General features: G+C 40.8%; 1 protein-coding gene and 1 pseudogene across 14 annotated transcripts in view; one reads left to right on the forward strand and one right to left on the reverse strand.

Annotated features, from left to right (window-relative positions):
- The window catches only part of KIF1B (kinesin family member 1B), a 144,673-nt gene that overhangs the window by 109,723 nt on the left and 11,648 nt on the right, over positions 1-23,302 (reverse strand). For all 14 annotated transcript variants that reach the window (XM_078452443.2, XM_081796457.1, XM_078452446.2 and 11 more), the window contains exon 2: positions 18,149-18,329. In XM_078452443.2, the coding sequence (XP_078308569.2) occupies positions 18,149-18,254 (106 nt within the window). In that variant the 5' untranslated portion in view covers positions 18,255-18,329. The remainder of the gene's footprint in view (positions 1-18,148; positions 18,330-23,302) is intronic.
- On the forward strand, positions 761-1,350 carry LOC132672427 (transmembrane protein 126A pseudogene; annotated as a pseudogene).

A 23,302-nucleotide genomic window follows, 5' to 3' on the forward strand; every position in this document is an offset into this window, starting at 1 on the left:
TAGAATTTTTTGTCACCTTGGGTATTGCTGCACTTTTGAGTCCTCCCTAAAACTGAGATCATACCTAGTTCACAGGATTAAATGAGGAAAGCAATATACAAATGCTCATTTTGAAAAATAGGTTTTTTATCTTGTTTTTCACTCGGTGTTTTAGTGGCTACAGTCCATAGTCCTTACACCAAAGTTAGGAAAGTTCATTCACTAATTGATAAAATAAGCTAAAGCGGAACATAAGAATTCTATTTCTCGCCAAGAATCAAAACTACGTTGGGGTTCTTTACCTGTGCCACCAAATCTCAGGTGCTCCTACCACATTATAAATCCCCTTCAATATATGGACTGCGTCTCGTGGATCCTCTGCACCAAACACACATTCAGATGCATGTCCCTCCATTTGTCATGCATAATTTTAATTTCATTAAATCCCATACCATTTTTAGAAGCATAAAAAGAAAAAGAAGAATAGTACACACCTGTGCAGATTACACATAAAGTACCAGTTCATCTTATCAACTTTCACAGAAAAAACATAGAATTGTATTACCAAAAGATTAGGCACTATTTAACACAGTGTAAGAATAATTAATAATTAATTAATGCTATCAATAGCAATTCATAATATCTTCAACACATAAATTCTTTTCACCGCTGACCCGAGTCACAGGTCAGCCAAAGATGGCTGCGTTCAGGCTAGTTGAGCAAAGGCTGGAGTGAACCCCAGCGTGCAGAGGAGGGTTGTGAGCAGAGCATAAGGCTCAAGATGAAAAATCGTGAACCAGATGATAACTGTCAGGGAAGATTTAGTTTTCAATATCATAAACAGAAAAATTAACCACTTCCCAGAAGCAGAAAGGAATCTGTTTGAACATGGATCAGTTTATATCGGACTTAATGCTGCTCTCTGTGGTCTAATAGCAAACAGTCTTCTTCGACGCATCTTGAACGTGACACAGGCTCGTATAGCTGCTGGCTTACCAATGGCAGTGTTCCCATTTTTGACTGCGCATGCATCTTGCAAAGGTTTTGCAAATCTACCTTTGAATACAGGTGATTTGAATTGTGAAACCTGTACCATAACACGGGGTGGACTGGTTGGTCTTGTTTTTGGTGGTCCCTACCCTGTTTTCTTGGCTATACCTGTGAATGGTGGCCTAGCAGCCAGGTATGAGTCAGCCCTGCTACCAGAAAAAGGAAACAACTTACTGGACTAGAATTTCGAAGCTCATCTTTAGAAAGATGTTATTTCCCATTTTGCTCCAGACCATGTTTGCAGCATACCTTGGATCTAGACAATATAAGTTAGTTATAAAGGCTCTTCAGTTACCTGAACCTGGCCTAGAAATTCAGTGATTGTTAAACAACTCTGTACACAAAAATAAAACTGTAATGTATGAATAAATGTCTAGTGTATGAATAAAATAAAATAAGTAAATAAAAATAAACTATTTTCACCAATGTAAACACTGCTACAAACGCAGCATGCCTGCCAGGGTCACATGTCAACAGTGTGCAGGCTTTGTTTAGGATAAATCATCTTTTTTTTTTTTTTTTACAAGAAATGGATCCCAGGAATATTTTGAGGGCTAGAGTCAGAACGTAACTCTTTTAAATGCTGTACACCTCATATTGTTTTATTTTCTATAAAATCACCTTTCATGCCACTTTTCAAGGCCCCTTTTAAGCAACTTCCACACCTCAGGCCTCTTCTCCTATGAAGACTTCTCCGGACACACAGTATACTCCAGACCTGGACCTACCTCCACAAGCAACTTTTCACAGATGACCTCAAGAATCATCTCCGGGCGCCTGGGTGGCTCAGTCGGTTGAGCATCCAACTTCAGCTCAGGTCATGATCTCGCTATTCATGGGTTCCAGCCCCGCATCGGGCTCTGTGCTGACAGCTCAGAACCTGGAGCCTGCTTCGGATTCTGTGTCTCCCTCTCTCTGCTCCTCCCCCACTCAGGCTCTGTCTCTGTCTCTCTCTCAAAAATAAAGAAACCTTAAAAAAAAAAGAATCACCTCCAACTTTCTTCTCTTAACACCCTACATCTGATCTCTCCTGTCAGCTCTACTTTCAAAATGAATCCAGAATCCCATGGCTTCTCCGGCACCACCGTTACCACCCTGGTCCAAACTACTGCCTCCTTCACCAGAAGACAGCGGTAATTCCTAACAAGGCTCCCGGCTTCCCCTCCCCCCCCCCGGAGAGACTTATCCCCACACTGCAAACGGTGGTCCTTTGCTCAGACTAACCCAGATCAGATCCATGACACGCCTCTGGTGAGCATTCGGATGGGCTCCCAGCATACACTGAACAAAACTCTACTCTCCCTCTGAGCTCCTGTCCAGCTACTGGAGTGATTCACCCCCCACTCCAGCCCCACTGCCCTTCTTACTGAAGATATACCCTCACTTCAGGGCCTCTGAACTTTGGCTCTACCAGGAGTGCCACTCGCCCAGGTGTGGGAACAGCCCACCCCCTAACTTCATACAGGTCTCTGCTCACATGGCACCATGTCAGATGGCCCTTTTCTGGGCGTGCCTTCACTCTCCATCTGCTTTCCCTGCCTTACTTGTCTTCACTGCACTCCTGACTACCTGACTTATTACGAGTCACTGGCATGCAGGTTCCAGGACACCAGAACTTCTGTTTCATCCACTGCTATATTCCAGTTCCGAGGAGAGCACCTGCCACATAGTAGATTCTCAATATATACCCAAAGACCCAAGGACTATGTTAGTTTTATCTTTCCTTACAGATTGTCACTGCTTTGTAGCTGGAAACCATGACTCCTCTTTCTGTATCACTCACTGTGCTGACTTCATAAGTCGCTGATGCTTGTATGTGGACTGGTACATAGCTCTCTCTACACAACTTGCTTCCTGAGTCTTTTCTTCCTGAGCAGCCAACTTACTCACCTTCTGGCAAGAAAGATTAATCTCTGGGAGAGGAGGAATCTAAATTCCAATCTCAGGAGTAGAAATACAACTTTCAGGAAACAGCAGTAATAGGTAAACAGGGGACAGGAGAAAAGATAACCAGGTTTTAAACAGGAAGATATGTTGATGGAGGTCACCAGGAAGGTCAAGGATAAAGGAAAATATAATGGAGGCAGGAAGAGTGGGGTAGGTGTTGGAAATCCCTCTCCTTCTCCAGGTCTTGAGAACTGTGTCTTACAGTATACATGTCACAGGAAATATGGACTTTCATATCAGACAGAGGGTACCTTACCATTCAAATTTATCGCTGTAAAATTTTCTCCAGTGTCCTACATATAAAAGGCTTGCCCAGCCTAAGGATTCTTATGTGGGTGTGAAACAGATTCTTGACCTCACACACAAGACACACACCCAAGAGGCGGTGCCATATGATAAACACCAACAGACATAAATAAATGCTAATTTCTCAGTACTCATCTTCCCAAGCACTTCCTCTGAAACATACATTCCATCAGAAGGGCGAGGTACACTGGCTGAGTCACTGGTGAATAGATCATAACTACACCTAGGTGCATCAAAGATCTTCAACAAAACACTGTTAGATGGCATCCACCTGAACAAGTTCATTTTCCTGATCTTTCTGCCTGTCTTTGAACAGTCCCTGCCCCTTTGCCTTCTACACTTTTACTCATTGTGCTCAGCTTTCCAAATCTCCCAGGTTGGCGGGAAATGACGCTAGTTTCCATGCTAACGTTAATCTTTCCCCCAAAGAAGCATTATTGCAAAAGATCCCAAGACCCTAGTTTAAGAAAAGAAAACTTAAACAGCACTTTCATTCATTGGGCATATTTACTGAGCACAAAACATATTTATTAAGCACAAACTATGTGCCAGGCACTGTGCTGGGGATAAAATGGCAAACAAACAAGTTATTTCTGCCCTTCTAGGGCTAATAGCCAATGGAGAAGAAAGACATACAATCACATAAAATAAATAAATGCTCTCAAATTATAATAAGAGCCATGCTAGACAAGCATGGGGTCCTATAAGAACACATAAACAGGTAAACTCTGATGTGATAAAACAGAGAAGGCTGGGCTGAAGGATAAAGGAGATGACTAAGGAAAGTGCAGAGATAACAACAGCTAGCACGTAGTAAATGCTTACTATGTTCCAAACACTGGGTTAAATAAAGCATTACATGTATTCACTCATTTAATCCTCATGATAACCTTACGAAGTAGATGCTATTATCTTCTCCATTTTATATTTGGAGCACCAGAGAAGAAGGCGCTTGTCCCAGGTCAGGGCCTAGACTACAGCTTGGAACATCCGGCCCCAAGGCTCCAAACCACCGGGCAATACGCATCCCAAGTCAGAGAGAACTGCGTTAGGAAACCCTGGGGCAAAAAGAAACACGTGGCATCCAGATTCCAGTTTGGCTGGTATGGCTCAAGTGTAGTGAACAACAAAGGGTTAGAAGCACTGAAATCTCAGAATCAAATCACAGATGGACTTCAAGGAGCTGGTGAACCCCTGAGCAATCAGAAGCCACTGGACTGACTTGACTACAGCATGGAGAGTGGCCTGGAGGAAGGCCTGAGTGGAAGTACGGAGACCAATTACACAGAACACAACCACCACGGCAGGATGTTTGGGAAATTTTGCCATTTACATAACAACTCCCATGAGAACTGCATTTGGCGTCAGAAATCCCCAAGTTCCACGAAGTAGCATTTGTGGGGGCAGGGAGACAGAAGGGTCCATTCTGAGATCAAAAACATTACGTCTCTTGATCCAAAACTGAATTTTATCTTACAATATGACCCAATGTTTGGGGTGCCCGGGTGGCTCAGTTGGTTAAGGATCTGACTCTTGGCTTCGGCTCAGGTCATACTCTCACAGTTCATGAGACTGAGCCCCACATCAGGCTCTGTGCTGACAGCGAGCAGCCTACTTGGGATTCTCTCTCTCTCTTTCTCTCTGCCCCTCCCCTCACTCACACTCCCTCATTCTCTCAAAATGAATAAACTTAAATATCTATGTGTATATATATACACATATATATACATACATACGTATATGTATATACGTATACATATATATATATACATATATGTATATATATATAACCCAACAGTCAATGATCAAAACACAAGCTGACCTAGAAAATATTTTTAGAAGACGTTTTCAAGGATTTTAGCAATGAAGGAAATGGAATAGTATAGAGGCTTTAACATACCCCTCTATGTATCCATTATTATCCATCTATAACTTGGGCATATAACAAATTATTTATGCCTCAATTTTCTTACCCGTAAATGGGTACAATATTTCCTATTTTATAGAACTGTTGTGAAGATTAATGACTAGTCCATGTTGAAAATTCTAACACAAAGCAAATGTTCAAAATACTCCTTCATTTAACAAATACTTGAGTACCTACTATGCCCAGACGTGAAGCATCTAGTGAAAACCAGTCCCTTATCTTCAAGGAGCTTACATTTTAATTCAGAAGTCAGATAATAAACTAAAAGAGACAGTATGACCTGGGTAAAACAAAAGAGAGGAGATATAAGGTGACGGTGGAGGTGGCAGGGGTGGCTCTTTCAGTAACAGTGGGCAGATTGCCACCTCTGAGAAGGTAATATTTGAGCAGGGGCTGTAGTGACATTTAAGGAAAAGCAAGACCACCAGAGCAGCCAGAAAAAAGGAAGTAGTAATGAGACGCCAAATCAGATAGCTAGCCAGAGGCCAAATGCTGTGGCCCTGTGGCCAAGGCGAAGATGTTTAGTTACGTTCCGGAAGTGACAGGAAGCCAATGAAGGATCCGAAGCACAGAGGTGACGTGCTCTGATCTACGTTTCCAAACAGGACTCTGGCTACTGTATGGAACAAAGAAGCTACTGCAGTACTGGCTCTCACTACAGAAGAACGGGGTTCAGGACACAGTGTGAAGGCAGAAGAGACAGGCCTTACTGATGGACCGCAGGCGGTCTGTAAGAAAGAGAGAGAGGGCCAGAGCGACGCCGACATTTGGTCTGACAAACTGAAAAGAAGAGGTGAGAAAGAGCCACTTGAGGTGCACAGGGAAGAGAAAACACCAGTTCTGCTGAGGACATGCTAAGTTTAAGACTTCTTAGGCTTTCAAGTAGGGTTAGGTTGGCAGCTGAGCGGACAAGTCCAGAGATCAAGACAGAGGTCGGTCCAGACTGCAGAAATGAATTGGGGAGTCATCATCGCCTCATAAAACTTAAAGCCTTGACCCTGAATGAATGAAATCACTTAGGGGTCCGTCTTCTCTGGAGACAGAGGAGAGATCAAAGAAGAGAGACAGAATCCTGGTGCGCTTTGAACACAGGAAGTGAGGAAGAAGGCAATAGAGAGAACCTGGGGACCGAGAGACAAGACAGAAATGATCCAAGGAGGAAGTCAAGCTACGCCACCATTCATTATTACCATGCTTTTATTACCACAACCATTTCTGGCCCCACAGGAGGAATGAGTCCCTGTTCGGGTGATCTCCTGACTTCCCGAATAACTCGTTCTGCTCACCCTCACCTCTGTGCCATCTCAGCTGGTTTCAAGGCTGTCTTCTGTAAGTCCCCTTCACAGGCTAGAAAGGCAGCTTCAGCACTGAAGTCTGAGTGGATCCCGCCCCCAGGATCTTGCATTTCTCTCTCCCTAGGCCTTGCACGCCTTTCCCCTCTGTCCTCACACTTTTTATTCCTCATGCTGGAGCCCAGCTACCTTCGGAGAGCTGGAGAAGAGTGAGAAACAGGACAGCCTCTTTCACGTGAAGGCTTACCTGATGACCCTTATCCAAGATACATGGAAATGCCTTTAAAATGATTACCACAAAATGTCCTATAGGTTTTAGTTTGTTGATGGACCACAGGACCATCTTCTCTTTCTTACAGACACTTCCAGTCGAAATTGGCCTCACAAAGTCTTCTGTTAAGTCCTCCAACCTGACCCCTTTTTTCCTTTGCTTTCTTCCCAACTTTGTTACTGCAGCATTAAGAAGCAGGAACAATGTTTTAATTACTAAGCCCTAGAAAACAAGGCAGTCAAAACAAGATTGGTACTTAAAAGCCTTTATATTCTCCAGAATAAATTTGTTTATCTAATATTTCAAAGTCTCTATGTAGCAATTATACTGTTGTTGGCAAACTATTAAAGATCTTGCCTGCAACTACAATTAACTTATCATTGTGGCAACACTGTAACTTTATATTAACTTTTCGAACACAGCAATGTTTCGGGCTTGTTAAAAATCCCAGTGACGGGGCGCCTGGGTGGCTCGGTCGGTTAAGCGTCCGACTTCGGCTCAGGTCATGATCTCACGGTCTGTCAGTTCGAGCCCCGCGTCGGGCTCTGGGCTGACCGCTCAGAGCCTGGAGCCTGTTTCAGATTCTGTGTCTCCCTCTCTCTCTGCCCCTCCCCTGTTCATGCTCTGTCTCTCTCTGTCTCAAAAATAAATAAACGTTAAAAAAAAATTTTTTTTAATAAATAAATAAACGTTAAAAAAAAAAATCCCAGTGACATCTTCAGTACAAACTTCCTCTTCCAAAATATACCCAAAATATGAGGAATACTGCACAAAATAAAGTCATTTGGTACAACATTTATATTCCCAAACCATAAAACCACAACCCATAAGCAGCTCCCTCCCCTACTCAGAATAACATATTTCCAAAATATATTAAAATGGTATAAAAGCATATTGCCAGAAAGTAGAATTGAGAAGATCTATAATCACAAAGTTCCTTAATCATTTAAAATAACAAACTTAGATTCCAAATCCTATAAACAATATAAACATACTTACTATATGTGTTCACTATTCAATCCCAGAGTAGTAAAAATAAATATAAAACGGGAAAAAACAAAACTCTACCAACTCTGTAATGTCACAGTGCCATCCTCAACTGGATATAAAATAAATTATGCTAGCTGTAAGAAACATTTTTAAGATTTTATGTTTTTTAAAGTAATTTCTCTATACCCAAAGTGGGGCTCGAACTCACAAACCCGAGATCAAGACTTGCAGGCTCCCAAGACTGAGCCAGCCAGGCACCCAAGTCGTAATAAACATTAAACAAGCCCCCGACTGACATCTCTTCTGCCCTTCTAAGCAAATGCTCAATGACTAGGAAAGGAGATGCTCTGGAAGGCCTAGCTCTCGCTCAGTCCAAATGGCACAAAGACGGAGGAAGTAATTACAATGCCCTGCTATTCACAATTACCTTGCAGCAAGAACGGCATCAAAATAAATTTTCATGTAACAGTTCCGGTCAAATTACACATAAACCGTACTTCTACACAGGATGATAAAACTGAGGATTTTGAGAGGCAGTGTGTGCTGCAGAGAGGTTAAGAATGAGGTTCTGGAATCAAACAACTCAATTTCATTCCCTAGTTCTCCCAAGTTCTGGATGTGCGACCCCAGAAAAGTCATCTGTGAAATGGGGAAAACAGGAATCTCCGCCCTGGAGTTACTGTGACGACGGCCTGAGGTAAAATCTGTAAGTGCCTGATTGTGGCTGGCACAGCTGAAGTGTTTATTACTGCTTTTGTTGTTGTTAATTACTAATCATGGTTTGGTTTTTTTCCCCAATAAAAAGCATTTAAAAAGCTGCTTTTGTTCTTCCCTTCACCCATTGTGCCTCCTCAAGTTTATCCACAGTTATAAAATGAACTCTTGGTATCAGACCAGAAGAACGTCACAAGGAAACAGCAAATGGAGCTCAACCGCTCACAGAGCTTCTGCTAACTCTGGCCATATAGTTTTCTGTTCTGCCCAAACAAAAAGGCTTCCCAGACACTCCCTACCTCTCCAGGCCCTACTCCTCAATTATTCACATGTCTCTCGATGCTTTCATAAGAGTCGTCAGAGTACTGTGATATTTATCTCTAAGGTTCTGAGAGCCTGGTGGCCTGGTGGCCTCCCAGCCTATGCCTGCTGAGTCACAAAAACTTAATTTCCTATAGTTGCTCTCAAAAACCTAATTTCGTGTTTCTTCCTCCTACCACCGGGATGTCCGGAGCATTCATCCCTAAGCAATACGACTAAGAACTGTTTTTAGCCTGCTGGAAATGATTTTGATAAAATAAGCAACTGTTACTATGCTACCAAAAACTAAATCTAAATCCCTACCTTGCCTACCGTGCAAGCAGACGGAGGTAGCAGGCCCTTCCCCGGTCTCACGAACACTCTCCAGACTTTGCTAGCTCCCATCACAGCACTTCACGCTTCACTGGGCAACCACCAAAAGCAATCAGCACCATGTTATCAGCATGGACTTTTAAAAATGAACTCCAAAACATCTCTGGAGAATTGCCAAGAAGGCACTTAAAAAGGAAAGAAAGGAACACAAAAGAAGAGAAAAGCCTGGGCACGGCTGCTCTCCCTTTTGGAAAAAAACATCAGACGCATCTATAAGGGCCACGTGAAATACAGTTTAGATTTAATTAAGGCAACCTCGAAAGTCCAGAACAATCAGATGCAAAGCAGCCAAGAATGAGGACTAAACTTCCTACAAGGCTTCAGCTAGTCTTCTCTGCCCTGTTTGGAATCCAGGTGGTAGATTTTTTAGGTAATTGAAGATGTTCAAATCATAGAACGTAATAAAAAGCAGCCGCAAATACACAATACCAAAGGCCTCCTCCAACCTGGAGATAGGTGCAATTGTTTCCGCCTTTAAATTTATACTCCCATTGAAAATAACAATTGAGGTACCAAAACTAATTACAAAAAAAACTTTTTTTAAGAAATAACCTTTCGAACACTATCCTATGCAGCATACCAGATTCCACTGGATCCTCACCAACAACCCTGGGAGATTAGGGTGAGTAGGCACTGGCAACATTTCCACTGACTAAATGAAAAACTTTAGGCTCAAGTGTCTGAACACAGAGAAGGAGCTAAATAATGTACAATTTACAAACACAGTCAAATCCGTGTAGCCACTAAGATCACATTCTTGCAGAATACGTGGGGAAATGTACCCAATATGCTACTAAGTAAAAGACCAGATGCTTGACAAAGGGAGAAGGGAAGTCAATGAACAGACTTTAGCTTTTATTCTGAATGAAATGGGAAATACCTTACAGTTTTGACGGAAAAGAAAATCCCACTTCGATTCTAAAAGGATTGCACTTGCTGCTCTATTGAGAAAAGAGGGCTAGAAAACAGAGGTTAAAGCCTCAAGACTTGCTAGGAGGTTACCGCGGCAGCGGCTCTAGAGGGAAGAGTGGTCTGGGTACCTTCTGAGACAGAGCCCACAGGCCTTTCTGAAGGAGACAGCGCAGGAGAGAAATCAAGGATGGTTGCGTGATTTTTGCCCTGAGCAAACCACAAAGACAATTTCCACTGAGCGGAAGGAGGAGAGCGCAGGGAAGCAGGACCGAAGAGAACACACTCGGAGTTCAGTTTTGGACGCGGCAAGTTTGAAATGCTTATCAGGCAGGAGAGATGCCAGGTAAACGGCTGCACACGCTGCCTTCAGAAACAATTCCTTCCCCACCTGTGTGGGGCTTACACTTTTCTTACAGCAGGCCTAAGAAGCAGTTTTAAAGCTCAAGTGTGTGATAACAGGGCATTAGCTAAAGAAATTACGGTGTATTAATATACCAGAATACTGAACAGCCATTACAATCATGTTCTTGAAGAATACTTAAAAGAAGGTGCTCAATAAATTAATGATAGATTCACTCATCTCATCTAAAAGAGGGTACGTTCCAGGGATACATTCCAGAATGTCAGTTTAGTATTAAGTTGCCACATGGGAAGTCATTGTGTCAGATGTAGAAGAAAAGACAAAGTACGTTTTGGGCCTGAGGGAAAGGAAAGCAAAAGCTGCCTTCAAAACTACGAGGGGGCAGAAGAGGGGTCAGGTGCACAGCAAAGTCAGGGGCCAGCAGATAGGGGTAGATTTAGAAGGCTAGCCTCAAAATTCATCTAAAAGTCGTTCTAAAGGACACACTCAGTTTCCACCAACTCCAGCTGAGTAAATATAGTATTACTTCCGGGGCACCCCTACTCCCCCAGCCCCAACACACACACACACACACACACACACACACACACACACACACACACACACACACCCTGCACCCCCCTCCAGCTGTAGCTCCAACTCCCAACTAGAGGAAAAGTGTTTCATTTCAAAACTTTAAAAAAGTTTCCATGCCACTGGCACCCAAGTTGATTTCAATATATTTTACTGAACTCTGCTTCCAGTGCCACATAAGTCTCGTCTTCTTGCTGACCTTCTAGCAGTCCAGTAACTAAACGAGCTATGGACATGTAACTTAAAAAGGAAACATTCCTCTCCTTGGAAGAAGAGAGTGACAAGTGTCTAGAGGACTTCAGAAAGAGGGGGCGGGAGACAAATTTCATGGGCTTGTGCCCATCACACGATACACCCTGGTCACTGATATTGAGAGGCATGGGTATACAGCAGCTCTATTTGCAAGGTGAAGACTTTGTCTTTTCCCTTTGTTTGTATGCTCTTCCAATTACTTAGTATACATATAGTAGAGAGAGTCATTAAACATATAAATGTATCAAAGGTACAAGCTGCAACAACAGAACAAAACCCCAGGTAGCCACCAGACAGCTCTAGAACATGATTCTCACCCCTGCAGTGCCACTGTGTCCTCCCAGATCTCTCTGCCCACCACCTCATCTCTGAGGCATGCTGAATTTTGTCATTACTGCCTTACTTTTCTTCATAGTTTTACCCATGTGTTTGTAGGGCATAAAGAATATAGAGAACAGCTTTGTATGTTTTTGAGATTTACATAAATATACCAATTTCTTTCGCGACTCACTTGTACAGCTACCATTTGCTTATAATTTGTGTGTGTGTGCACAGTAATTCTCTGTTGTGTTCTATTTTATGTAAGTGTACCATGATTTATTTACCCATCCCCCTGTTGATGGATACTGGGTTGTTTCCAGTTTTTTTCTCTAAGAAAAACTAGTGCCGTTAAGAGTTTAAATGCCCCAATCTTCAGCAGTTTCAGTGACTCGATGAAACGCACTACACTGGCAGCCGGCCACAGAGATACAGGACTGGGCATGAGTGAGCCATGGAGTTCACAGAATGCATGCTGACAAAGGGTGTGTTTAAAAATATCGAGCATTCCCTCTCTAAGGTTAGAGCACATGGTGTGGAGGAGAAGTGCTGCTGAAGAGCTGGCCTCATCCTACATCTCCAGCCACACTATGAAGCACTCTGGATGCTGTGTTACAGAGCTCATGGCTTATCCCAGAAGAGACTTCAGGAGAATTCACTCTGATTGTAGGTTACAAAATGCATTCAGATTTAAAAGAATTCCTTCCAAAAGTCTTCCTTTCTAAACCTCCGCTTTGTCCCCTCCTCCATCCCAAATTTCCATTAATGGACATGAAGTCATTCTTCGTACCAGTTGTGATGTACAGTATTCCATTTTGAAATGTACATGTGTGAATGAAAAAGCCTTTAAAAATGTACCATGTTAGTAATTAATGGCGGGGGCGGGGGAGACAGGGTCCCTTCTACCCCACTAAGATTTGGGTACTGAAAAACAAAGACCCCAAGCAACGAAGACTGATAAATACATAAAGGAGACTGACCAAAGGGCTAGCTACAGACAGATTCCTGTGGTTAAAGGCAAAGCAAAAGTATTATAATTTAATACCTAAAGGACCATGTGAGAACCAGCTTTACCTACCCTCCTGTTTTTCAGCAGGGAATTAATGCAGCTTCAAAGTCTTCAGATTTACCATAAATGTGAGCAGTTCAGCTATTAATTTTCCCCCACTTTCCTTTTTAGGAGCAATTAGACACACACACACACATACACACACACACACACACACACACACACAGCTTCCAAAGTGGGAAAACTTGGAATTTAACAGGATATTATTAAACAAAGCCATTTGTATGCACTTGGTCTCCAAAATGTCAAGGCAGTAACATTTATCTGTGCCATGGAAAATATTCCCTCTGAGACCAGAAAGTGCTTAAATAAAACTGCTACTACTCAGCTTTCAGATCTGGCACATTCCCTAAAGTACTCTTCACCCTCTTCTACTTTTTCATAAGAGACCTTATGGCAGGAACATTCCACTGCATTCCGTGTGCAATCAGCTATAATCCCTGTGAGCAACAGTCCAGGCCAGCTTGCCAGCACAGCAGTCTTTTAATGCAGCTAACATGTGTGGCTACAGCAAATTCATTTCATTTTTTTCAACAAAATGCAAGCTTTCTCCCATTCTTAAGCCCAACTTTTTTTTTTTAAATAAGCCACTAATGCTTTCTAATGGAGCAAGTAGTTTGCTTAAAATCTCTCACATAAAAATTACGTGGATCACATTTTAGCCAAACTACTAAGAAACTGCCATAGAAAACTGAAAACAGAAATAGCAAACAGTAGCAGAAAACTGAAACCACCAAAAATCCTGGAGGAAAAGTCTCACTCAATTAATTAGTTTTCCAAGAACAAACACCTTTCAAAGGAACCAAAATTACCCCAAAACTGCTAAGCCACAGCAAAGTAAGTATTTAGCTAGAAAACCAACTCTACTTCTTCCAAGGCTGATTCATCAAATGAGGATTTCTGCCTCAGTAGACTAATGTTAACTTCAAAGTCCCAAACTTCTCCTGCTGTGTGCAGAGAGGCACGTGTCATCGCCAGAAGAGGGTCAGGAATACCATACGTGGTTACAACACTATTAAATTCTAATACCCTGCAAGTTTGAAATTTTCCCTGAACATGCTGGGTGTTTAGTTTAAATCTCACTTACTCCACAAGGTCCAGTTGAAATGCCCCATCATCTACGTACCTTACATGTGCCCTTTGCCAAACTCACATCTGCACGTTTTAAAACCCCTACTTATGGCAATTATCACTTTGATCACTTTGACTTTGTACTGAGCTTCTTTCGGTATGTCTTGTGTCTTCCACCACAAACTTTTGAAGACTCTTTAGGGACAAGATCCTACGTATGGTACATACAACTCTGCTTCCTGCAGACTCACATTATAGCAAACTCTCAAAAGAGGAAGGAAAAGAAAGGGTAAGGCAGAGCAGAGCCACTCAGTTTGCTGTGTACAACGGTTTTGAACCAAGTATGATGGAAAACCCTCTGGTAGTTCAGCACTGTGCTTAACATGGTCCATAGGCTGGTTGTCATGTGACCGGTACAATGTTCCCAGGCCTATCATAACCAAATTATTACTTTTAATAAAAACCATTTCTTCATTACTATTTTGTCAAAAGATACCTCAATATATTCAATAATTCTGGAGAGATTTTTGTGGGAGATAAGCAAGAATGAGTGAATAGAACTTACTATAAACACAAACTATAAAATTTACGGTCCTATCCTCAAAAGGTGCACCACCAGAGATCTTATTTTCTCCTCAGTTTGCTACCTACTACAAGTGAAAACATGGTACATTCTCCAGCCAGAGTGAATATCGTATTCGGACAATTTTATTTTTCCCCCTAAACTGACAGTATTTTCTATACAATCAAAATAAAAAGGTCAAAAAGAGAGTTATATATCTTAGAAACAATGAGCTCGAACACTCATATTTTATTACCCATTAATAATTTCTTAGTGAGCTTTTAATCCTTATGATCAAAAAAATAGCAAAGTCCGAAAAATCTAGCAGACCCAGATCTACTTCTCAAACTATCCAGAACTACAGAAAATCCTTTTCATTTTACAACATACTCTTAATAGTTTTATTCTCTTAGATAGTCAATTGAGCACTTTTTTTGATATTCTATTTAGTACTCAGCATACCCATTATACATATAGTAGATACCTACTAATACATAAAACTTTATTAACTTATACAGATATTTTTTCGTGTTTAAATCTCAAAGGAAACAACTTTTACAAATGAGCTATATTATTCAGGTATTTAAAACATACACTGCTGGGGGAAGGGGTGAGAAAATAAACAAAACACTAATCAGTGAAGACTGAAATATAAGCTACTATTATACCTTATCACTAATTAAAAGGGTAAAAAGCTATCTTAGAAAAAGATGCTGTTTGCACTCTCTCCGGAAGGAAAGGAAACACAAGTTGCTTCTAGGGAGGGGAACTGGTTGACTACATGATGGGTCAGAGGAAGTGTTTACACTTGTATATTCTTTGTACCTTGTGAATTTTATACCATGTGAATGAATGTTTTATGGAGTCACAAAAATAAAAAACTCGGGAGAAATTAATACAATGCTATTTGACTTTGACAATGAATATAAACTTACAACCAATCTATAAAATGAATTGTCATCAAGAAAAAAAAAACCACGAGTATCATTCTTTATACTAATAAAACGTTTCCATTTATTTTTGTTATATAATTAATTGATTTTTGTATTTCATGAATATGGCCTTCTAATACTCATGTTCTTTCTTTTTTTTTAAAGTTTATTATTTATTTATTTGGGGAGGGAGAGAGACTGAGCATGTGCACAAGAGGGGGAGGGGCAGAGAGACTCCCAAGCAGGCTCCGAGCTATCAGCACAGAGCCCAAGGAGGACCTTTATCTCTTGAACCATGAGAGCAGGACCTGAGCTGAAATCAAGAGTTGGATGCTTAATTGACTGAGCCACCTAGCTGTCCCTAATACTAATTTTCTACTTAAAAGTTTGTAGTAAGATTTTTAGGGTGCCTGGGTGGCTCAGTCAGTTAAGCATCCGACTCTTGATTTCAGCTCAGGACATGATCTCATAGTTGGTGGGATGGGCCCCACCTTGGGCTCTGCACTAACAGTGCAAAGCCTGCTTGGGATTCTCTCTCTCCCTCTCTCTCTCTGCCATTCCTTTGCTCATGCACTTTCTCTCAAAATAAATAAATGTAAAAAAAAAAAATGGTTAATAATAAAAAAATTTAACACTCTTTAAAAAAAAAAAAAGAAAGAAAGTAGCAACAGACACTGGGGACACTGGGGATTTCTCCTGATAGTTCAGTATGTAAAACATATCACAGAGAAAAGTAGTTCTTTTTAGGATCAATTCTGGCTCCTGACCCAGGATTTCCTAAAGCCCACCTTCTAAAAGAACTAAATGATTATACCAGCATTTTCAGAGGCAACACCAACAGCCAAAAATGCCTCCAAACTAAGTTACAATTAAATACATTTTTCAGAGAGAAACAAGAGCTCAATAATCAGGATTCAGTATGTTCACTTCAGCAGCACATATACGAAAACTAAACTGATACAAATTAGTATGGCCTCTGTGCAAAGATTTATATATTGTGTAGAACTTAATTCTTTTTAAAAAATTTTTTTTCAATGTTTATTCATTTTTGAGAGCCAGAGAGAGCCAGAGCATGAGCAGGGGAGGGGCAGATAGAGAGGGAGACACAGAATTCGAAGCAGGCTCCAGGCTCTGAGCTGTCAGCACAGAGCCCGACGCGGGGCTCAAACTCACAAACTGCGAGATCATGACCTGAGCTGAAGTCGGATGCTGAACCGACTGAGCCACCCAGGTGCCCCTATATATTGTGTAGAACTTAATTCTTAAAATGAAGCATGAATAATACCATAGCTTAAATGAGTGGCATTTAGAACATAAACACTTGTTCTCTAGTTCAGTTATAAATCTAGCTCAAATTTTAAGAAAGGAGCAACTCATCAATATTGACCTTTTTTAAAAAACTTGAAATATAATTTACATACCCTACAAAGTTCACCCATTTAAAGTGTACAATTCAGTAGTAAATTTTGCATCTTTTTCTTTTACAATTACTCATAGGATATAATTCATACTCTAGCATCTTTTAAAAATATCTAATAAAAAGGCAAACTCATAGTAACAGAGAACAGAGGCTAGGGATGGGGTCAAAGGTGAGATATTCATTAAAAAATACACACTTTTAGTCATGAAATGAATAAGTTGTAGAGACTTAATGTGCAGCATAGTGACTATAGTTCATAATAATGTACTGTATACTTAAAATTTGCTGAGAAGTAGATCTCAAGTGTTTTCATCACACACACACACACACACACACACACACACAAAGGTAATTATGAGAGGTGACAGATACGTTAATTACTTTGGACTGTGGTAATCATTTTGCAATGTATGCATATATCAAAACATCACGTTGTACACCTTAAATATATAATTTTATTCCCCACTGGTAGAATTCTCTACAGAGAACACTGGCAAATGGCCCACACATAGAGGAGATCAGAATGGTTTCCCCAACAACTAGGCATTAACTTGTGTGTCCGGAAGAACTATGATTCTGCTTTATCACAAAGTTGTAGGTTTCAAGACAGTAGAACCTACCAGTATTTTGAGTAATAATTTGCCTACAGATCCATATCAATTAATTATTAATCCAAGTACAAAATAAACCAGCTTAAGTCATTTTTCACCTAAGCAATTATATATAAAGAAGTTCAAAAGTAATGACTTCAATTTCAATAATAGATAATTTTATTTGTAAAAAAATTATAAGCAAATGATTACTGATAATTTTAGTAATAAATTTGTGAGTTTATTACCAATTGTAGCTATACTGTTGTTCAACTTAAAGAATCACTGTAAGGAAGGAGAGTAAGTTTTAAGACCATCTTGGCAAGGTCAAGTGCCATTTAAAATGAAGAAAGAAAAATAATCTTAGAGCCTCAATAGATACATTTCACATCATGGTTAAGTATAAATCACTGCTAACACCTTTATTATCATTAAGTTTCAACGTAAGGGGCGCCTGAGTGGCTCAGTTGGTTGAGCGATTGACTTCAGCTCAGGTCACGATCTCATGGTTCATGGGTTCGAGCCCCATGTCAGACTCTGTGCTGACAGCTTGGAGCCTGGAGCCTGCTTCCAATTCTGTGTCTTCCTCTCTCTCTGTCCCTCCCCTGCTTGCGCGCTCTCTCTCTCTCTCTCTCTCTCTCTCTCAAAAATAAGATTAAAAAAATACTTTAACTTAATAACTCTAGCTAAATTAGTTGCATTTTCCAGGGATTTCTCAATTGTAAAGAACAAAAGAAATAGTCCATATTTAAGTATACGAAAGCAAAAATCACAGGGCGAAGCACTTAGTGGATCATTCAGAATAGCAAAGTCCAAAGTGTTGATACCCAAATGTTCATTTATTCTGTTCACATTAAGAAGGGAAAAGAGAAAGGATAGGAAGGTGAGATATAATTGATAGAACACAACATGTACTCACTGGTCGAGTTGCCTTGCATCTGAATGATGCACTTGGACTCTTTGCTGGTCTCTCGAGAATTGAAGGGCCGAACCCGCACAGCCACCTTCACTGAGGCTCCCGACATTCTGATGGTCTTGTTATATATATGCAGTCCAGAAACAAAGTATCAAATCTTCTTTTGAAGTTATGTGCAAGTTTCCTTCAAAAAGAAAATAATTCCACACAGGTAGTCAGAATCAAAGGAAGCATGGGCTAACGTGAGCCTAAGGGCCACTCTTGTACATCTTGGTACTATTTTTTTTTAAATTTATGTTTATTTACATTTGAGGGGGGGCAGCGGCAGAGAGAGAGGGAGACACAGAATCCGAAGCAGGCTCAGAGCCTGACGTGGGGCTCAAACTCACGGACCGTGAGATCATGGCCTGAGCCAAAGTCAGAAGCTCAACAGACTGAGTCACCCAGGCGCCCAATCTTTGTACTACTTCTATTTCCATTTCTAAAAACCTCATCCCTTTTCATCCTATAGATCTTATATGCTCAAAATTTTCCAAAATAGAAAATTAAACACCTAAGTTTATTTTCCTATTCAACTATCTCTTTCTCATACCTAAAAAGTCCCTAAACTTAATAATAAAAAATACATAACTACAAAAAAACAGGCATCTTTCTTGCTCTCTGTTTTTCTGGATCTTCAGTAATGTATGAAAAACACAAATGTTTATCTGTTAAAGAGAGTTCCTTACACAAGTAACTTCCCATCTGCAAAACCACTTATTATCTTCCTTTAAAGAAACGCTCTGAACTTCCTATACACTAATTACACTGTGAAACATTCAGTTACATGATATACAATTAAGCAGCAAAGGATAACGATAAGCTCTGGCCAGCTCTTTCAACTTCTAAGTATCTCGGGATTCCTTTAATTTTCATGTGTATCTCATTTGACCCTTACAACCATCCTGTACAATAAGCAGAGAAGTTTCCAAGAGACCTAGGTTCTACCCTCTAATATGCTAGTGACTCATGGTAAAATCAAATCACTACATTTCACTACTGAATGAAGCCATAGGAAAAAATGTGGACATTTTTCAGAGGCATAGTTTCCCTCCCAACAGAACAAAACAAACATTATTCTGTGAAAAGAACCCACGTAAGTAATTTCCACAAGAAACAACAGATCTCAATCTGTACTCTATCCATTATATAAATGTCCTTGAGAAGAACCAAACAAAAGAAAAAACTAAAATAAAAACACATTTAAGTCCAATTATCGGGGAACCCCAAGAAACCTTCAATCTAATTTTTCCCACATAATTAAGTAGAGATTAGGAATCCTAAACTACAGCTTTACAACTGCTAAGGCTTTCCAATAAGAAAAGGCAAAAATCAATTAATCAAAACAAAACAAAATAAAACCAAAAAGCCACTCTCTACCCTAGCATTACCCTATCTTCTTTTCTTAGCAGCACTATGTGAAATTCCTGTGCTTTGGAACATGCTTATTGTCCGTCTCTCTCAACTCTGTCCAAATGCTCAGAGATCTCATTTGCTACCACTTAGACCACTGCCTGATAAAAGAGCTCGGTTTGTCGAAGGAGTGAATTAATGAATTGCAGTTGACCCTTGAACAAATGGGTTTGAAATGTGCAGGCCCACTTGCGCATGAATTTTTTTCCATAAATACAGTAGAACATTATAAATATATTTTCTCATGGGGCACCTGGGTGGCTTAGTCAGTTAAGTGTCTGACTCTTGATTTTGGCTCAGGTCATGATCTCACGGTTTGTGAGCTTTTTTTTTTTTTTATTAAGTTTTTTAAAGTTTATTTATTTATTTTTGAGAGGGAGACAGAGTGAGCAGAGGGGAAGAGGGAGAGAGAGAATCCCAAGCAGGCTCCATGCTCACAGTGCAAAGCCCAATGTGGGTCTCAAACTCATCTATGGTTTTTGAGTTTGAGTCCCGCATCGGGCTCAGCACTGACAGCAAAGAGCCTGCTTGGGATCCTCTCTCTCCCCCTCTCTGCCCTCCCCGGCTCGTGCTCCCTTGCTCTCTCTCTCTGTCTCTCTCTCAAAATAAATAAATAAACATTAAAAAATGTTTAATGTATTTTTTCTCATAATTTTCTTAACATTTTTTCTCTTTGTCGTAAGAATATAGTATATAACACATGTAACATACAATATACGTGTTAATCGACTTTATGTTATCAGTAAGGCTTCTGGTTGACAGTGGGCTGTTAGCAGTTAAATTTGGGGGAGTCAAAAGTTCTGTGTGGACTTTCCACTACGTGTGGGGGGAGGGCACTGCTAACCCCCCACATTGTTCAAGGGTTAACTGAGAATTATCTGTTCAAGTCCTCTGCCTGGTTTTGTTTCACATAATTACAATATTTATTGATATTAATCTTTTTCATATTTGCTGGAATGTTCTTCCAGTCTGTTTCCTATTTTATTTAACATTCAACAGATGGTTCTTGTTTAATATATCAAACATTTATTGTAATGACATCAAATAAAAACTTAAAGTTATTTGCCCTCCCAGTCAATATAGCATCACCTATAGTCACTAGCTGAGGACTTTGCCAAAAGAGAGTTAATGAAGCATTCAGAAAAAGAAAGACATGGAACACACTTTAACCCCCACACAAGAGTTCACAGTGATTTACAGCCACCGTCTGAACACTCAACATGCTCCATTATCTTCTCCCCCAAACTCGCAATCTCTGCCCATCTTCCCGTTTCTATCTGACCCCATATCATAACTCTTGGAGTCATCTTTGTTTCTTTTTCTTTGAATCCTTTTATTGGTATTAAAATTATTAATGATATGCTATATAAAATTTTTAAGTTTATTTATTTATTTTGAGGGGGAAGAAGGGCAGAGAGAGAAGGAGGGAGAGAGACTCCCAAGCAGGCTCTGTGCTGGCAGTGTGAAGCCCAACGTGGGGCTCGAACTCACCAACCATGAGATCATGACCTGAGCCGGGATCGAGAGTCAGATGCCTAACTGACTGAGCCACCCAGGCGCCCCTATGAACTTTTAAAACATAAATTTGCAGGGTACCTGTGTGGCTCAGTTGGTTAAGCATCCGACTTTGGTTCAGGTCATTATCTCGCAGTTCGTGAGTTCAAGCCCCGCGTCGGGCTCTGTGCTGGCAGCTCAGAGGCTGGAGCCTGCTTCTGATTCTGTGTCTCCCCCTCTCTCTGCCCCTCCTCTGCTTGTGCTCTGTCTCTCTCTCTCTCTCAAAAATAAACATTAAAAAAAAAACAAACACATAAATTTTCTATCACTTCCTTCCTCTCGTTCTCATTGCCATCACCCCTAACCCACTGCCACTGCCTAACCCTAGTCCTCACTACCTCATGCCTACCATACCGGTAATAGTGGAACTAATCTTAGACCTTTTCATTTTAATCCAACAGTCCTTCCACAGCCTTGCACAAAACTGAATCACACAGGGGTCTTTTGAAAAACAAATGAGCCTGGTATTCAACAGTCTTGAAAAAGGCCCCAGGTCCGGAGTTTTTGTTTTCATTTTTCAAAGATTATGTTGCAAATCTCCAGCTGAGAACCCTGCAGTACGCAACTGCTTAACCTTGCTGCAATATTAACCTTTCTAAAGCATGACTGTCCATTTCACTTCCAAACTCAAGAATCTTCTCTTATTCCCAGTGCTTACAATACCAAGACCAAAGTCAAGGTACTCTGTGTTCTAGTCCCACACACATGCTCTTTCACACTTGTGAACAATTTCTCCCCTACAATTTTAATTTTTCTCCTATTTGATGCCCAGCTCCTGTCTTACTTCTTCCAAAATGACTATCCAAACATTGCAAGAATCACTGGTATTTCCAACAGCACTTACAGCCCAAACACATTATGAGAACCCTGCTATCATTTTATGTGACTGCATTCTATCTTGTATTGTTCTTTAATAGATTCCCAAAGTGAAACTCCTATTGCTTCAAAAAAACTCTTTCAACTCGGGCTTCTTGAAAAAATGGCTAATTCCAAGTCTGGTCAAGAAATTTCAAGATGATCCTGGGACATTTTAGTGTGATCACAAGCAGGAAGCCTATCAAAGATGAACAGAGTCAAGGCAAAAGCACACCAGAGCCAACTCAAAGGCACTCCCCAAGATGGAATACTTAAAGCATTAAAATGCATTCATGAAAACCACAAGTGGACTGAAAAACATCAAATATATAAATTCACGAGTTGAGGGGCACTTGGGTGGCTCAGTCAGTCAGTTAAGCGTCCAGCTTCGGCTCAAGTCATGATCTCACAGCCCACAGCTGACCACCCAGCCTGGAGCCTGCTTCGGATTCTGGGTCTCCGTTCATGCTCTGTCTCTGTCTCTCTCTCAAAAATAAAATAAAACATTTAAAAATAAACAAATTCATGAGTTCATAATGATACTTAAAAAAGAAAAAAAAACTCATTCTTAAAACTGGCAAATAAAATAATTGAGCATACACCTAGCCTGTATATCCTGTATAAACTATAGTCGACGACAGCCAAATGGTTGGTGAGGGCTAGCTCTTCTCACACACACACAAAAAAGTCCAGCTAATAAACGCAGAAGAGGTGACAGAATTGGAATGTCACCATGTTTCCAACCCTACTGATATAAAAGCTCTCTGCAACAACAGTCACTAGCCACACACACACACACACACATACACACACACATACACACACACACACACACACACACACACACACAAAAGCCATAGATGAAAAAAGGTTGGTTGATGTGGGAACATTTTTCTTTTATTTATTTTAAAGGAGAGAGCATGAGTGTGCACAGGGGAGAGGCAGACAGAGGGAGAGGGAGGGAGAGAGAGGGAAAGAAAGAGAGAGAGAAAGAGAGAGAGAGAAGGAAGAGAGAGAATCCCAAGCAGCCTCTGTGCCATCAGTGCAGAGCCCGACATGGGGTTCAATCTCACGAACCCTGAGATCATGACCTAAGCCAAAATCAAGAGTCAGATGCTTAACCAACTGAGCCCCGCAGGCGCCCCAATGTGGACACGCTGTATTGCTTGGATTAGGCTGACGCTATCTGAACCAAATAATCAGTCCTAGTGTCACTAAAGGGGGGACACCTGGGTGGTCTATGCTTCCATGCATGCTATACACAGCACCACCTAGTAAGTATTCTTATCCCACCCC

The sequence above is a fragment of the Panthera onca genome, chromosome C1, assembly GCF_046562875.1.
Source record: "Panthera onca isolate mPanOnc1 chromosome C1, mPanOnc1 haplotype 2, whole genome shotgun sequence".
In the NCBI taxonomy this organism is placed as follows: domain Eukaryota; kingdom Metazoa; phylum Chordata; class Mammalia; order Carnivora; family Felidae; genus Panthera; species Panthera onca.